At 34.1% G+C, this 19,695-nt stretch overlaps 1 protein-coding gene across 1 annotated transcript; it reads left to right on the forward strand.

The window, feature by feature from the left end:
* Positions 1-16,564: 16,564 nt before the first annotated feature.
* On the forward strand, positions 16,565-17,476 carry LOC127081820 (uncharacterized). The gene has a single exon (XM_051022047.1). The coding sequence runs from the start codon at positions 16,565-16,567 to the stop codon at positions 17,474-17,476; it is 912 nt and encodes a 303-aa protein (XP_050878004.1).
* The last annotated feature ends 2,219 nt before the right edge of the window (positions 17,477-19,695 follow it).

The raw sequence follows: 19,695 nt of genomic DNA on the forward strand, positions 1-19,695 counted from the left end.
AATAGACAATTTCCAAGAATTTCTTTCTATATTGATCTCTTAACTTATGCCCTTGGGGCACAAGTTAGCATTACCCTTTGTTTTATACCATTTATATCCACTAGCCATTATTATTGTGATATTGTTATTCGTTATCTTGTAATTTACTTTTATGTCATTACCTTGTAATTTACATTCAAGTACTCATCATCATCATTGTATAAATTCATCATGCATATTTATTTACTTGTTATTTATTTTACTGTCATCAAACATTAAAAACAACAAAAACATGATAAAATGATAAGACAAAAAATATTCACTTCACTCTTAATCAACTTGGACTTAGAGGATTTCATCTTAGGACCTTTGCTTGGAGGCCTTTTCATTACTCTTTGTGACACTTTGTAAATGTTGGATTTTATTCGTAACTTACATGCATGTTGTAAGAATGACATCATGACACCACTTTAGGGGGACATGTTTGTAAGACCATTATCCCTTGATTCAACGTCAAATGGCATTTTCATAGTCAAATTCAAAACATTTAATAATTACGATTATTATTGTTTGCCACGAGCCTTAAGTGGTGGAGAATGAGTAAGAATGAAGCATTCCTACCACTACTCTGATTATTTTGGATGCAAGACGCTTGGCTTGTTGTCTACAATATAATCACAAACACTCATTTCATAAAACCCTTATTCAAGGTAATAATACAACTCATCAAACTCATTTTTGTGCCTTAGGGCATCATTCCGAAAACCCTTTTCTCAAAGGTAAAATCAACCAACACACAAACATTTTCTACTCCGAACTACGGAGCTCTGATTCCTCATCCCTGAATGAGTGATACGTAGGCACAAGGGCCTCAATCCTTGGCGAGCACTATAATAACAAAAACACCCCCCTTTTTCATACACCTTCTTTTGAAAATAAAACAATGATAGATAAATACCATTTATGTAAAACAACCCAAATGGTTCCCATGGAGTACCATGGACGTAAGGGGTGCTAATACCTTTCCCTTACGTAACCGACTTCCGAACCCAAATCTCGGTTGCGAGACCGATTCTTTATTCTCTTTTAGCGCTTTCCGTGCGCGTCTCCTTTTCGAGGGTTTTATCGACTATTTCCCCTCTCCTCTCCAATAAAGGTAAACTAAATAAAATTCGGTGGCAACTCTTCTGACTTTGCCTCTCTTTGGCATCTCTTTAGTCCCGATTTCGTTATCGTGAAATCCCGGTAGAGACACCACCTATGCGTTTGGTCCTTGAGAAACCAAAGAGATCCATATGAAGAAGCTCAAGAGGTCTCGAAGTTGAAACAATGCTTTTTGATTTAAATGAGACTATTGTTTGCTTACACACTTGGAATGCATCACATAGATTGTCTTTTGAAAACTTTAATTTTGTTAGACCAATCACTAAATCTTTTGAATTCACTTTGTTTAGTAAATCAAAGTTGACATGATCTAGGTGTCTATGCCATAACCAATAGTCTTCGCTCATGGTTACTAGACACTTAGTTCCTATCAAGGATACATTATTTAAGTTAAGCATATATGTGTTATTAACCCTCAAGCCTTTAAACATGCAATCTTTCTTTTCATTATGTTCAAACAAGAAATAAGTATTTGCAAAAGTAACTCTAAAGCCCTTTTCTTATAGTTGACTAATGCTTAGGAGACTATGTTTAAGACCATCAACTAACATAACATCGGTGATAATAGTAGACGAAGGATTACCTACATTAACTTTTCCAAGTATTGCTCCCTTGTTATTGTCTCCATAGGTAACAAAACCCTTCTTCTTTGGCACAAAGTCAATGAATATAGAGATGTCACCCGTCATATGTCTTGAGCATCCACTATCAAGAATCCATATTTTCTCCGTAGAGCCAAGACATTCAACCTATAGAATTAAACAAGAGTAATAGGTACCCAATTTTCATTGGGTCCTTGAGAGTGAGTGAAATCAAGGTCGCATTTGGGCAACCATTGCAAATCACCTTTAGGAATAAAGAATCTCCTAAACTTGCATTTTTCAACATTATGACCTTTCTTGCAACAATAGTGACAAGATAAGTTGTGATGAGATGTACTTTTTCTATTTGAGTCCTTTTGAACATATTTATACTTTTTATATGAAGGGTTCAAAGACCGTTTAAACTTTGATGGATCAATAGAAAATGTAATATTTGATTGTATTGCTTTGTCCAAGTTAGCTTGAAGAGTATTTACCTCTTTTTACCAAATGTGACAAGTTTCACAACCAAACCATGAAGGTTTTTCATCCTCATTATTATCTTTTTTAATATCTACCATATATTTATTAAGAGCTTACATATTATTTTCGGTTTCTAAAACTTTAGCTTCTAAGTGTGAAAAGATTCTTTTGTTTGAAGCTAATTTTTTAAAAGTGTTTACGATTTCTCTATGTAGATTTTAAAAAGATTTTTATAATTGAGAATAAGATAATTAATTAATATATTCAAGCTTAGAATGACTTACATTCTTATTCTTTATTTTTGTTTTCCATGAATCAAATCTTGGTCGATTTGACACTTGAACTTGAGCTTTCATCCAGCCTATAATGACTGACTTTTCCATAATTGCAACATGAACTTCTAAGTTTAACCATCTTATTCTCATCTTCCTTTGAGGAGTTAGCTAGCCTTCTAAATTTGATTAGTTTCTTGCTGGAGTGCATGAATTCATTTTTCCTTATATACCTATGGTACCTTTTGACGAACAACCTCATCTCTCATCATCAGAATTCTCTTCATCTCTTATTTCACAATCACTTTTCTCATTGGTTGAGGACTTTGAACTTGAAGCCTTTATAGTAATGGACTTCTTTTCTACCTCCTTGTATTTACCTTTCTCCTTCTTCATCTTCTTCTCATGCTTTTTTCATGGTATTCCAAGAAAGTGAGTTCTTGCTCATGTTCTTCTAGCTTGCCAAATAAAGTTGTGAGATCAAGTATTTTAAGATCATTCGCTTCTTTGATTACAATGACCTTGGGTTGCCATTCCCTATTAAGACACCTCGAAACTTTATTAGTAGCAATATCATTGGAAATAGGCTTACCTAGAGCATTCAACCAATTTATAAGATGTGTGAACCTCTTTTGTATGTTGGCAATGGTTTCACCATGATTTATTCAAAATAGTTCAAACTATTGATTCAAGGTATTGATCCTAGCTTGTTTGACTTCATTAGTTCCCTCATGGGCAACTTCTAATGCGTCCCATATAGCTTTGGCGGTTGCAAAATGGGAAATACGATAATATTCATCAACACCAAGTACTGATATGAGAATATTTTGTGCCTTCTAATCATGTGACCACAATTTCTTATCATTATCATTCCATTGATATTCTAATTTTGGTACGATGATACCTTCACCATTGGTCATTGTAATTTGATTAGGACCATTGATGATGACGTCCCATACACCCTTATCAACCGATTTGATATGTATACACATACAAGCTTTCCAATAGCCATAGTTTTCATCGATAAAAATGGGTGCTCTGTTGTACGCCCCTTCAGGTTCAGTAGCCACTTTCTAATAAGCAAATACTTAAGCAAAAAATTAACCGGAGCTCGTGATACCACTTGATAGACGATAGGCAATGATATATATGGGGGGGGGGGGGGGGGGTGAATAGATCCCAAGTTAAAAAACTAAAAAAATATTATTTTGAAATTTTTAATGGCTAGCGGAAGTGACCAGGACCGAATCTTCTAACCAAACCATTATCGAAAAGCTCGAATATGCGTAATTACAATCAAAGTATGATAATTAGTACAAATTTGTTCAATAAACTTTCAACCACAACCAATTGAATGCTATACTAAAAGTAGAGTATATTCCCAATGATAAAATACACAAAAATTTAATAGAGACAAATTATCAAACATCTTGTGTGCAATCGATTTCATTTAGAAGTTTGTATGGTTTTGTTGATCTTCAAATGCAACCACAATCTAATAGATTGTGATCAAATCAACAAAAACTTTTTCAAATGATTATCAAAAGGTTTAACCAAACGTTTGATTGAACAATTGATGAATTCAACAATTTGCAAATGAAACATAAAAGAGATGTAGAGAGAGTGTACACAAGGATTTGTTTAGACAGTTCCCCAATTGGCCTTGTTATGGGTACGTCTTCCCTCAATTCGAATTCAAATTGAGATAATGAAATTAACCTTACTTTGAAAAAGTAGAATACAAGAGAAATGTAGCAATTCAACCCTACAAACCCTATGTTTGATATGGATTCTAACACTTTATCTTCCCTTGATCAAGTAAGCCAACAATACCAATTTGATCCATCTCACACCACTCCTTTGCAAGAACCTTCTGTTCTTTAAAACCTTCACTCGATCGAATCCATATTGTGAACTATTATCACCCAAGATTTACCGATATGATCCATCTTCTCACGCTACTCCTTTGCAAAAACCCCATTCTTCAAAGCCTTCACTTGATCGGATCCAAATTGCGTAATCTTGTTGAAAACCTTCAAATCCCTAATTGATCTTGAAGGAAAACCCCAACTTGGTTTTCTTATTTGAAACCCTCAAAGATCTTAACCCAATTTACAATTCAACAACCTGAATTGGACGTTATCAATACTGATTCTAGATGACACCCAAACAAAGAATGATTATGTGTAGTTTGTTTGTGTGTATGCACAGAATGTAGGTTGAAGATGATGAGAACTATTTGAAATCTCGGTTTCGTGTATGTTTACTTTAAAACCTTACTAGAAATAGAAATGATGCATGCACGAAGTATATATATATATATATATATATATATATATATATATATATATATATATATATATATATATATATATACGTATGTGTGTGTATGTGCGTGTGTGTGTGTATGTGTGTGAAAGTATGAAGCAAAATGAATGCAAAAGGAATAGAGAATAATGCAAATTTTCCATATTTTTAATGCATGTGTCAACCTATGTAAGTCATGTGTCGACATGTTCGATGCATGTGTTGACATGTATAGGTCATGTGTCGACACATACATTTGGCATATCAAATGGAAGCTAGAGGCTTTAAAATTAAGGTACATGTGTCGACCTGTAACTCGTATGTGTCGACACATAAACTATTTCCCCCATAAAAACTTATTTTTAATGCATGAAGCCTTTTCTAACTCATTTCAAAATATTTGTATGCTTCCTAATGCTAAGATGCATATTGAGACTTAGAGGGTACCGTCCAATATACATAAATGCTAAAGTATTCTAGTTTTGACACCAAACGAAATACATCTAACGGAAAGTTACACTCATAACTCTTGTATCTAGACATGAAACCTTAAGGTTGGTTATTGCTATAGTTGCAAATAAGAATTGGCGTCTAATACATTTAGATGTAAAGTTAGATTTTCTAAATGGTCAATTGCAAGAAGATATTTTATATGTTACAACCTCTTGGATTTGTTAAAGAGAACAAAGAAGGGATGGTGTATAAGCTGCATTCAACCTTGTATGGGCTAAAACATACTCCAAGAGCTTGGAATCTGAAGATTGATTCATTTTTCAAGGATCTTGGATTCAAGAAATGTGAAATAGAATATGGTGTGTATGTGCAATATACTTTTGATGGCAATGTGATTATAGTATGTATTTGTGTAGATGATATACTTCTATAAGGATGTTGCACTTCTGAGATAGACAAGTTCAAGAAGGTGCTGATGAATGCATTTAATATGACCGAGATTGGAAATATTGTATATTTTCTAGGGATGGAGATTTCGCATTCCGAGAAGGGAATTATTGTGCACCAATTAAAGTATGAAATTAAGCTGCTAAATACATTTAAGCTAATGAACTGTAAGTTAGTAGTCACACTTGCTAAGACAAATCATAAGTTGGACTATGATGATAATTGTAAGGATGTAGATGCTAAAACCTTCAAACAGTTGGTTGGCTATCTGAGATATCTCTGTAACACCAATCTTGACATTTTTTATGCAGTTGGAATAGTAACACAGTTTATGAGTAAACCAAAGTGGTCACATTACCAAGATGATGTCGGGATTCTGAGGTATGTAAAAGGAACTCCGAGACATGGAATTTTGTTTCCATATGGAGTAACACAGTTTAGTTTCAGTTTCATTTAATTTGCATTAGAACTTGGGTTCGTATATAAACCCAAGTCAATTACAATTTAAAACAGTTTTTTCAGTTCTTCCATTTAATTGAGAAAAGTTAGTTAGAAACTCTCTCTCTCTCTCTCTCTCTCTCTCTCTATATATATATATATATATATATATATATATATATATATATATATATATATATATTTCTCTATTCTATCTTCATCTTCTTCAAGCTTCTTGTGCATCAATGGAGGTGTAACTCTAACAAGAATAATCAGATATAAAAAACAATTCTTGGAATTAGTACATTTGGACGACGAAAGATCATATGATTATCTTTTTCTTCTGTTATATGTTCTCCTAGAGAGAATACAAAGTGTTTATAACAAAATTCATGATTTAGAAGATTTAAAGCATACATAGCAAAATGACATACTTGAGCAATTCCTGAATTGGATTAAAAAGAAAAAATTTAATGTTTTTCTCCACGGATGCTTGTCTCTAGTGTGTGCTCAGTTTTTTTTCATGTGTGAGAGAGTTTGATAGAGTGAGAATAAATTATTGAAGTGTATACTTTTAAGTCCTTTTTGGTTTCCCAAAGCCCTGTAATGAGTCTCTTGCCATATGAGCTTCTTTGCGCTAGTCGAGAGCCCGTGATTTGGCTTTTGGGTTTTCCTCTAGGCGCTGGGTGAAAATTGGCATGACCAAAATGTATTTAGAGAGCCTATTTTGTTTACCTTGGCATTTTTCTTTCATGATTGTGATTTTTAAAAATTATAAAAGACTACCTAAGAAAACTGTAAAATTGGTTGGGTTGCCTCCTCGCAAGCGCTTGTTTAACGTTGATAGCTTGATGATGGTTAGTGTCACATAATACATATTACCTGAAAACATATATCATTATATTTGATTATGATCTTCACTTTACCTTTGTCAATTCCCACCAACATCCTTGCGGTCTTCATGAATGGTCGTCCAAGAATGAGAGGTATATTTGGGTATGAAGTAGAGTTTTGTTGGATAATTTCGCAATTTTATTATTGCGATTCTTTGTCATTTAGTCATTTTTATGACCCCTCTTCCATGACTTTATAAACAATGGTTCTATCATCCTCAACCAAACTACACTTTTCGTTTGGATTTATTTGAGTGTTAACATTGAATGTGTTGGTTGGGATATCAACTAACTGCTTAACTAATTATCCAACTTGCATATCAAGGTTTTTTTATAGAGGATTCAATGTTTTTTTAGATGGACATAGACACCTGCATAAACTGATTAAATAAATCCTCCAACTTTGTTGTTTTGTCCTGTTGTGGAGGTGCTTGGGTATAATGTTTAAAAGGTTGTCTATTGGATGGGTCAACTTCAAATCTCCATCCTTGATTGAAGTTGTTTCTTTGAAAGTTATTGTTTGGATATTTCCCAAGCCTTTGTTGATTGCCTAAATGATTTACTTATGCATCAATTGGGGTAAAAAGTCTAGTTTGATGATCTCTACTGCATAGTTCATAAAATGTAATTTGTCTTTGTTGAGGCGTTTCATGCATCTCCTTTAGTCATTGTGGCAATTTAGACAAATGATTTGTCAGCTTATCCATGTTTGCATCAATAACTTGTTTTCGTACCAGAATAACATCATTAGTATTCAACTTAATGATACCACTCTTTCTTTGAGTAGTGTTTCTATTATGCCGTCCCTGATGAACACTGAGTGCCACTCGCTCAATGATTGCAATTGCATCTTCTGTGCTTTTGGACATGATAGAAACCCCAACAGTAGAATCTACCAACAACTTTTGTTGTTTTTATATCCAATTTTTGAAGATGTGGATCTTTGTAAGCTCATTAAAACCTTGGTTTGAACATCTTCTCAGCATGGACTTGTACGTCTCCCACGCTTCACAAAGTATTTCACTTGCACCTTGGGAGAACATTGAAATTATTTTCTTTTCTACCATGAATTTGTTGTGAGGAAAGAACCAGTTTAACTTTTCCTCCACCGCATCATAATTTCTCATTGTCGATGTTTGTTGGTCTAGATAACTCCTTTGTTTTTCCAATTAGTGAAGATGGAAACCATCTCAGGAATATTGTTTCGTCTTCAGTCTCTAAGGCTATATTATTCCAACAATCTCATAAAACTTCTTAAGGTGAGTGTACAAATCTCATGATCTAAATCTGTAAAAGGTTTAGCATAAAAAATATCTAACAATTATGTTTTCATCTATGTTTGACGAACATTCTTTTATGGTCTAGCTATGTGTGTCAAACGTCTTGGACGATTGTGGCATGGCATGGACCCAATATTTTCCATTATTGTTATTGTTGTTCTGATTGTTATTGTTATCTACGTCAGCTATGTTTTCTTGTTTTAAAATAAAATTCTCTTCTAGATCTAGCAATCTAACTTCTGGTTTTTCCTTTATGATCCTACATGTGGTTCTTTCGATTTTGAGATCGAACAAAAGTTGTTCTATAGGATCCTTTCCTTGCATAAACATATACAACTAGCTAATATTATTAATATGCTAGTAATTATAAACAAAATATAAATATATTCACATTTATTAACAAAAAACTTAAAATGATAAAACTATTGATGTCTTTAAAAATTAATGTCAGTCTCCGACAACAACGTCATTTTGTTAGAGTGTAAATATCAAGTGCAATATTATTGTATCCACAAATATTGATTGTGTTTAAAGATTGGTTCTACAACTTTTATGATTCCAATCAAGGTTTTAAAGTTGTTTGATTGCGTAAAAGTAAATGAAAAAAATAAATTGAGATTTTGGTGTTAACAATGAGAAAACTTGCTAGGAGTGGATTCTGTCATCATTTATTATCATGAGTAACCATTGAACATAAATATGTTTTCTACTCAACTATCAATACTACAGCTGGTTACTATCATGGTATCTCATCTCTGACTCAAGGATGTGAGATCAATTATATTACCTAATAGACGATCTCTTGCAATATTAAATACAACAACATTAAGTTCCAAAAATGAATTAAAGATATTGATTATAAGTTATCAGTATTATGTGAATATTAAACATAACTCTATCTCTAGGCATTAACATCCAATATATGGAGATTTGGATCTAGTAACGACCCCCACCTCTCGTATGTCAAGTCGCACCATGGAAACATATTTTAAGTAGCTAATCTAAAATAAACATTAAGAATGAAGAATCATAATATTAAAGCTTAAGTAGAAGTACATAAAACACCATGATCGTAGTTAAAAACGAGTATATAAGGACTACATTTAAAAAATATATTTTCTAGCTACGCTTACTCATCGTAGCTATACAGGTAATTCCAAGAAGGAAAACTTGGAAGGCCATCTGCAACGATCTCTCGAGCAACACTTTTGCCTTTAATCTCCCTATCCAATAATCCTATTGAGACCAAGGTGAACCTACTACCTTTACGTACTACCTTGAACTTAAATTTTCCCTCATATTTATAGGATTGATAAAAGGTAGGATCTCTAGGTGCACCTCCCATCTTTGCCTAGCGCACCTACTTTCTTTCATGTTAAGGAATACCAACTCACCCTACACCTAGCCTTAGTCTCCCTAGCTCGCTAGGCATAATTCGTATCTTTGAATAATGCATAAACCCTTCCTTCACCATGAAGTAACTTATCCTTAAAGTTTCCTCTCGCCTGTTCTCACCTAGCACGCCCATAAACCTGGCCTAGCAAACCTTGGTTGTAAAAATTGGCCTTGGCAAGGTTTTGTTTGTGTTGTTTGGTGGTTTTTCAGTCCCTTTCACATGTTTTTGATAAATATGCAAGTAAAGAGTCCAAACATGTGTTTTAACACTTTCCATTGATAATCAAGATTTTTCTTTATATTGATTTCTTATAAAATAAGTCAATAAGTGTCTACGTATTTTACATAATTTTGTCACTTATCAAATACCTAAAAGTAATTAAGGGACTTAAAAAATATTTATAGTACATCAAGAAAGAATTTACATGCATGCAAGTATATATTTATCTATTTACATTACACTGGTTACTAGAGATTAATATAAAGGAGATAGATATTGTTACTATTCTAATAGAGTTAAAAAAAAACCTTATTTTATATAAGTATGAGAAACAATGGATTGATTACTTGAAGAAACTATAACAAAAACTATTTTTTTCTGATCCGAGTTTTGCAATGATGGTCTGTCACACCCCAAATTTTCCCCCTAGATTTCATAATCATTTGCATCCTAGACATCATTCATGCATAGCTAACCTCAAGATCAAGATATGCCCGATTTGTTTCATCTGTGAATTAGGGTTTCCCTTAAAGAGCTCAAAGGATTGATCATAAATAAATCAAGTTCTAATACACTTAATAGATCTCTCTCCATCAATAAATAAGTGTATTATGGCCTAATCACAAGTGCATCAAGCTTCACTTTCATTTGGCTCACCAATTAGGATTTCTCAGTAACATTCAATTTCATTTGAGAATTTTGATCAAGACATGATATCAAGCCTTGGAACATGAATCAACACACTAAAGTACATCCTTAGATCCCATCCATGATGTTCAATTAGATCAAGAGTTTGAATTCATTGAAGATCAAGGAATTTTAATTCATCTGATACATAACCAATGCACTGCAAAGTCAAACCTTTGACTTTTGATATTTATGATCAAATATGAGCTTATCAATTTAAACTTCATGAAGATATGTTTAATTGATTAATATTATCAAGAAAAATCAAGATAATTGAGGTTACTTGCAAAAAGGGTAATCTTGAAGACATTAGTCCATAAATTTCATGTTCAAGTGCACTACTTTATCAAGACATAACTTCCAATCCAAGCAACCATTTTCTTTGATCCAAATCATAAATGAAAAAGCTATTATTCCATACTTCAAATTTATACTAGAGGGTTGATTCCCTAAAAGTGTAAGGATTTTGAGTTATGAGACCATAAAGTTGGTGTCTCAAGTTGAAACACTTAGAAAAGTTTCAAGTCAGCTTTGATCCCTAAAAAGTAATAAACTTTACAGGCAGTTTTCATCATGTTCCGCTTTGATTCATAAAAAACTCAAAACATGAAAGTTATTTTGGGAATGTCTGGTGCTTTTCAAAAAGTACAAGTACATTTTTCCCATGCATGGGCTATGAGTTTCGAAAATGGGAAGTTAGGGTTCCAAACTTGAATTCCAAGTCATATTCATGATGAATTCTTGGAAGAAAACCATTTCAAATGTGCAAATCCCTTGATTGCAGGTCCTTTTATGTATAAATATGTCCATAATCATATGTTTATATGAACCCTAAGTGCATTATACAAGGAATTGAGGTTTTGTCCATTGCATTATATCATTTATGGATGAATTTGTAAAAGGTCACATTACTACTTTGGTAAAGCAAGCTTTATCCCAACAACTCACTCTTTCACACTTGAAACTTCTCCCTAAAGATCACAAATAATATTAAGTGATCTTAAGCAACCTTTTATAGGCTAGGAAAACATGACAAACTCCTTGAAACTCCACAATTCATGCAAACTTCTCATTCATTCTCAACCAAAACCATAACTTCACAACTTTTGTTTCTAACTAGATCCAATCCCCACTCTTTCCCTATAAATAGAGGGATCCCTTAAGCCTCAAAACACACAACAACTACCCCTCAACACTTCATCAAACTCCCATTCCATTAGAATTTGCAAAAACACACTATTTTTGCAAGTTCTCTTACCAAACTTATTTTCGACGTGTATCTTATAAACAAATACCACAAATCATCTCTAGACACCATTTATAGTTTTTTTAATCACTTGAACAAGTTATGTATCCTCTATTTTATCATTCACCATTTCACTTCTTCATTTTGCAAAAATATTTGTGTGAGATAATACAAGTTGTTTATGGCAATTCTCATTGTTCAAACATTATCCTCAAGGATCAACAGGACTGGTAGAATCTCTCTCTTATCTCTGTAGTAGCTAAGAAGAAGCATTGGACTTTCTCCAATAGGTAAGTGAACTTACACTTGAAAAGTCTTATGCATGCATCATTCTTGAATATTTATTGAAGTAAAAATGTAGTACATAATGTGTTTTTTATATGTTTGCTACTGTATGCATTATACAATTCTCATAGATTGAGATTTTATTGTTAGAACATTAAAAGTGAAGTTCTGGTTTTTCCCTTGGCACTCTTTGCACATTGAGTTTTAGGATGAGATAGTCATACCATTAGATTCCTTACGAAAAATAGAGCAATTTAGGTTCTAATGGTTTTTAATTTCATGGAAAATTGAGAGAGTTATAGTTGTTGAAAGTTTGAGAAAAAAAAAAAGAAACATGCAAGAACACGAGGAAGAAGATGATGAGTTGGTGTCAGTTTTAAATTTCTAAAACCTTTTTATTATATATATTAATGTTTATAAATGAATTAATGAATGTATCATCGCCTAGCTGTTAGAATGTGTATGTGTGTTAAGGCTTTCTGTATGCAAGAGGTCGGGGGTTTGAATCCCTCTCACCCCAGACCCATTTTTATTCATTGTTTTTTTGCCTATTTATTTTTATTATTTTTCATAACTTCAAAGGCTCATAACTTGATGATCCATAAACCTTTTTGAGCCACTCTTTTTGCCATGTGTTCATATATTTGTCTATTTTATAATAGTGAAAAGAAATTCTAGAAATAATTTATTATTCACATACTTATGCTTGTCTAAAGTTGGTACCTTTTTAGGATTGTTTTAGGGTTTCAAATGACCTTCTATGATTGATACTTTAATTTTTCTTGATCACCAAGACTTGTATGAATGTTGTGCATCATATATGAACTTTGTTTGATGTTTTTAATATGTGTCTCTTGGTTTTGACCTAATTTTGACTTACTTTAATGTATGTTTACATGTTTATGTGCTTTGAACTTTTGTTACTATGCCATGAACTTTTGTGTGTTTATTTTGCCATTGATCCATGATTAATGTGTCATTATTTCATGTCTTGTTGATCCTTTGTATGCATTTGTGCCCTTGTGTTTGTATTTGTTTATGTGTTTGCAAATTCTTTAAACTTATGATAACATATGTTTGTATGACTTGTATGCTTACATGTTCAAACCTTTTGTATGATGTTGAACCTTTGATTATGATCATATTAAACCTTAACATGCATTTATTGAATACCTTAACTTGTTTTCATGATTAAATTGATGTTATATCTAAACCATATCTTACTTCATGCATATACATGTTCGTTCATACTTATTATAACATCCATATACATGTTCATGAATTGTTATGTCATTGATTTTTGTTTCTTCATGATGATATATCCATGTCATTCATATTCATGTTAACTTTATACATCTTTGATTGCCGTTGTTGTATCTTTGTTCATGTTCACATATTGTTCATATGTGTTTACATACCATGCTTGATATTGTTATAATCATGCTTTCATATCTTTGTTGATGTCATGTATGAACATCTTCTTCATTCGTTTACCTTTGTGGATGTCATGCTTGAACATCTTCTTTATTATGTGCTTATATTTGTTGATGTCATGCTTGAACATGTTTCTTCATTTGCTTATATTTGTGGATGTCATGCTTGAACATCTTTCTTTACCATTTTGTTTACCTTTGATGTCATGCTTGAACATTTTTCTTTATCATTTACTTATCTTTATGGATGTCATGCTTGAACATATTGCTTATATTTTGTTTATCTTTTTGCCTAAATACAAGGGAAATGCCTTTTTATTGACTTAATGTCATAGGAAGTTTAGCAATCCCTAGTTCCCCTTTGAACTTGTTAGGGTCATTCTCACTTTCAACTTAGATTTAAGTAAGAGTTTGTAACTCTTGTAAGTATGTTTGTTATGAACACTTACTTACCCCTTTGGAATGTTGATCACTATCAAGTTTTTTTCACCCTTAGTTAGGTGAACTACGGTTGCTTTGATTCCATCCTTATAAGGATACGTAGGCACATGACCGCAAAGTTTTGGCGAGCAAACTTAATAAAACCTTTAGGTCCTTTCCAATAAAACATTTCCAAATAATAGCAAAAAAATAATAACGTAACACAAATACTTTCAAAAGGTTCCTATAGGATACTATAGATACTTATGATGCTAATACCTTCCCTTAGTATAACCAACCACCAAATTTTAAATCTCTTCGCATTGTTCTTACATTGCACAATTAGGGTTTTGTTCGATCTTTTCCCTTTCCCTTGGATAAATTAAAGTTCGGTGGTGAAAATTTAATGTTTTATGATTCAAGTTAATACAATAGCTTGATATCCGATTCTCACCGCGACAAAAATGGAGACTTCACCAGGGATAACATTGTAAGAGGGTTAAGCCTATTTTGATTATATTTTGTTATTATTATTATTTGTTTGCCTTTTTTGTTTGGATTATTTGTTTTGGCTGATCCTTTGTATGGTGAGGTAAGTCCTAACCCAGACTTGAGTGTACATAAATAAGATAGGATGCAGTATAATCAAGAAGGCTTATAGGGAGTTTAATCCTGAACAAGTTGACATGAAAATCCACCACTCATATGGAGGTTCCCTTTATAATTAGTATTTTTGATCAAGAAATATTGAAAACACATACTATATTGATTTGGGTAACCTGAGAAGCTGAGGACCTTTGTAACCCCTTTACCCCACTTGGCCTTTAGGATGTAGTGTGATGACTATGAAGGTGTAAGCCCAAAATTATTAATACACGATACTACACTCAAATGAGATTCTCTTGAGAATATTATTAACTCCCGAGTAATTAGCGTGTTGATAATATCCTAAATATGGGTCAATAATTTTTGGGAAACTTTGTAGAACCTATTGTGTAGGTACAAATATACCCATAGTACATTTGGGATGGTTAGACCCATGGCCTTATGCACGTAATGTCGAATCTTTGAACCCTATTTGTGTGTGACCCTTGTTTGTATGTTTGTGCATTCATGCATCCGTGCATCATAAACATCATTTTTCTAATAAGTTTTTCAAGGAACTTAGGAACTTTTGTTGTAAACATTAGGTTTATCATGGATTTTGGAAGGAAAAAGACTCAAAAGTACACTTTCAAGAGTCCTAAGTTAGAAGACCTAAGGAGATTGGGATCTTTGAATGTTGACACAGAGACTTTCAACAAAAGATATGGACATTTGCTCTCTCTTTTGAAGATCAATATGGCATATGGACTTCTTTCTACTTTGATTTAGTTTTATGATCATGTGTATCACTGTTTCACTTTCCCCGACTATCAGCTTATGCCAACACTTGAAGAATACTCTCATTTTCTTGGTGTTCCTATTTCTAGTCAAGCTCCATTTCTTGGTTTAGAGGAAGATCCCAAAGATTAAGACATTGCAAAGGCTACTCATTTGAAAATGTCAGAGATCATGGGTCACATGACCACAAAAGGAAAAATGCTTGGTTTGACAACTAAGTTTCTAATGAACAAAGCTCAGTATTTTGCTAGAATGAGGAACGTGGATGCATTTAAGGTAATTTTTGCTCTACTTATCTATGGACTGTTCCTCTTTCCTAGTTTTGATGACTTCGTTGCCATGAGAGATAAGCCAAAGAATATTCACTTTGAGGGTTTGTTCTTTAAGGAATGTGAAGATTTTAAAGCGCTCAAAGAGAAGATTATGCATGCAGGCACCATGTTCATAAGCTAGAAAAGAAAGTTTTAGGGAAGAGAAATTGTGTATCCTTAGAACCTTATCTTAAATGGGTGCAAGATAAGGCCATCAGCTTGAAAATTCCTTATCCTTGCCAAGATCCTTTGCCTTTAGCTGACAAAGAACCTACTTATATCTTCATGACTGGTGTAGAGAAGTTGAAGATTACTTTGACCAAAGCGCAGCGAGAAATGGACGCTTGGAAGAACAAGTATCAAATCATCAGCAATGAGGATGAAGAACTTCAAAGGCATTTTAAGATGAAGAATGAAGAAGAGCTCTCCAACAATAGGAGGAAGGTGCAAGAGGATATATTTTCCTCTAGCATTCAATCAGATACTCCATGGAAGTTGATCATCGATAATCTTGTGCTTGAGAAGGCTAAGATGGGAGAACAAATTAAGAATCTCAATTTGAGGCTACTAGGGGAATATCCTTAGGACTTTGTTTAGCTTTTATTTAGCTTTGTTTAGAACTTTTGAAAGTGTACTCAAACTTTGTAACTCTCTTTGATTAATGAAATGAGTTTCATTTTTCCATTATTATTTGCCTTTTGATGTTCGCAATTATCTCTTGAGTTCCTTGAATCTTTTAAAATTTGCATTTTCATTGCATTCATGCATATATCATCACACTTGCATTCTTTTTCTCAAAATAAAAACTCATTCCCGTCATCTTCTCTCCAGTTTCCATACTGAGACCCTCACACCAGTACAACACCAGAGCTCAAGCCCGGCGTAGAATGGCCGAGCAAGAGCAAGAGATGGAAAGATTCATCGAAGAGCTTACAGATCTACGTAGGAATATAGGTCAAATCATGGAGATTTTGCAAGAAATATGTGCAAAGATAGATACTCAACCCACAATTGTTCTTGAGATCGTCAATCCGGTGATTAATCCTCAGCCAGAAGTTACTACTCCAGCAACTTGGCCTTCCTTTGGTCTTCCTCGTGGTTTTGTGCCTCCTCCTCAAGGACAGTCCACTCAGCATACAGTTCCACTAACTACTAAAGTTAATCAAGTTATTCCCACTTTTGCACCCACTTCCATGCACACTCGAGTTCAACCGTACTTCGATGATCATCAACAAGTGTATGATATACCTGATATGTATGAAGAAGGTGATGAAAGACATGAAAAACTGAGAGAAAATTTTGAAACTATTGAGAAAAGGCTGAGAGAAATGAAAGGTGATCAGATCTTTGGTGATGCTGCTAGAGAAATATACCTTGTATCTGGATTGGTGATCCCCGCAAAATTCAATACACCCAACCTTGATCAATATGAAGGAGATACTTGTCCCAAAAGTCATCTCATCATGTACTACAGAAAGATGGCAACTCACATGGACAATGAAAAACTTATGATCCACTATTTCCAAGACAGTTTGAAAGGTGCCTCTTCCAAATGGTACTTGACCCTTAATCAGACTCGCATCCGTTGTTTCAAAGATCTGTCTGATGCTTTCATCAAACAATACAAGTACAACATGGATATAGATCCTGATAGAAGGCAATTATTGAGCATGTCCCAAAAAGATTATGAATCCTTTAAAGAATATGCACAAAGGTGGAGAGGAACTGTATCTCAAGTGGAACCTCCATTAACTGAAAAAGAATTGGTGGATTGGTTCGTCGACACTATGCAACCATAATCTTTTGAAAGGATGATGAGAAGTGTGACTGCAAGTTCTTCTGACTTGGTGGCCATGGATATCAATGTTGAACTTGGATTAAAAAATGGCAAGATTATTATTGCAGCTAGTAATTCCCACAACAACAACAATACCAAGAAATTCTCTAGAAGTTTCCATAAGAAAAAGGAAGGAGAAACAAACACAGTGATGGGTAGTAGAAGAAAGAATCAATATTGGAAAAAACAACAATCTTTTGCTCAACAATAATATGTTCAACAACCACAGTTTGCTCAACAACCGTATGTAGCAACTATTACACCAACTTTCAATCAACAAGTCCCAGTGTATTAATCGACTCAAGCAGTTCCGACCTTTCAAACAACACCCAACGCTCCAACTTATCAACAAGCGACCAACGCTCCAGCTTATCAACAAAGGACTCTAGCTCCGTGCCAAAATGCTCCATTTCAAAATAGAAGACAAAGTGGAAAACCTACGATTACTCAGATTCTTATGTCTTACACTGAATGATAGTCGTCATTATTGAAGAAATGGCTAGTTGTTCCAAGACCTTTGGCACCTCCACCAGATCCTCTGCCACCATATTACAATCCCAATGCACATTGTCCTTTCCATGAAGGAGCCCCAGAGTATGATTTGGAAGGTTTTTATGCCTTAAAACATATTGTGAGGGAATTGATTGAGAAAAAGATTCTTTTATTTGGGGATACCGATCCAAATGTCAAAAACAATCCTTTTCCCGCTCATGGGTATGTGAATGCTATTGATGATAAGCCCGGTGAAAGCCTGATTCTTGCTGCAACCAAAATCAAGACTCTGCTCATAGATTTTCATGCAAAGTTAGTGGAGGCAGGTTTATTGAAGAATTGCCATAAGAGTTGTGAAGAATGTAGTATTGGTCCTAAAGGATGTGAAATGGTCCAAAAGGATATTCAAGAATTGATTAACCAAGGTGTGTTGCAAGTAAGCAGTCATATGAAAAATAATGAGGTAGCAGTGATTGAACCCATCTTTAATCTACCTGAGTCAAGTACTACAACACCAGTCGTCAACATGCCAGAGCCAATTCCACCAAAAGAAACCACCACCACTTTTACCGACAAAGACAAAGGGGTGATCCCAACTGATGAAGACACTGAATTTCTGAGGATTATCAAGAAGAGTGATTACAAGTTATTGATCAGTTACATCTAACTCATTCAAAGATATCCATTTTGTCTTTTCTCATGAGTTCTCCAGCTCATAGGAGTGCCTTACAAAAATTGTTAGCTCAGGCTTATGTCACTCACGACATTACTATTGATCAATTTGATGAGGTCATTGCCAACATTACAACATGCAACCATCTCAACTTCAGTAGAGAAGATTTGATGAAGGATGGCCAAGACCATAACCACGCTTTGCACATATCTGTGAAATGCCAAGAAGATACCCTAGCAGGAGTCCTTGTGGACAATGGTTCCTCTCTTAATGTTTTACCTAAGAGGATGCTCACTATTAAGGGGATGAGATGAGGCCAAGCGCATTAATTGTCAAGGCATTGTATGGACCGAGGAAGACCGTCATAGGGGAAGTGGAGCTGCCAATCTTAATTGGTCCACATTTGAAATTACTTTTTAGGTTATGGACATCAATCCAAATTATATCAATTTGCTCTGAAGGTCGTGGATTCATGCCGCAAGGGCCGTGACTTCCACCTTGCATCAAAAAATGAAATTTTTTATTCATGATAAGTCGGTGATTGTGTCCGGTGAGGAAGATCTTACGGTAAGCCACCTATCTTCGTTCAGTTACATTGAGGCTGATGAGGATGCTTTGGAAACTTCTTTCCAAGCTCTTGAAATAGCCAACGATGTCCTTATGGAAGTCGAAGAACCAAAGGGGAAGGGTATTCCATCTTTTTTCAAATGGAAAAAAGCAAGATCAACCATTGAGGAAGGAAGTCCCGAAGGTTGTGGAGATGTTATTGACGTCAAAATAAAGCTAGACCATTATGGGTTGGGTTAAAAACCAACTAATGCCAAGAAGGGAGAATCAACCTCCATTAAAGGAGGTCCGAAGACTATCCAAGAAGTGTTTGTCAACACTAGATATCAAGTTAGTGCTATTGATTGAGATCTGGAAGATGGAGATTTGAGAAACCTGGTGTACCGGTGTGATGTGGCTTTGAACAATTTGAAGGCGATTGAAATCCCAGAGATGTTTCCTTTGTAAAA

Source organism: Lathyrus oleraceus, chromosome 5, assembly GCF_024323335.1.
Source record: "Lathyrus oleraceus cultivar Zhongwan6 chromosome 5, CAAS_Psat_ZW6_1.0, whole genome shotgun sequence".
Lineage (NCBI taxonomy): Eukaryota > Viridiplantae > Streptophyta > Magnoliopsida > Fabales > Fabaceae > Lathyrus > Lathyrus oleraceus.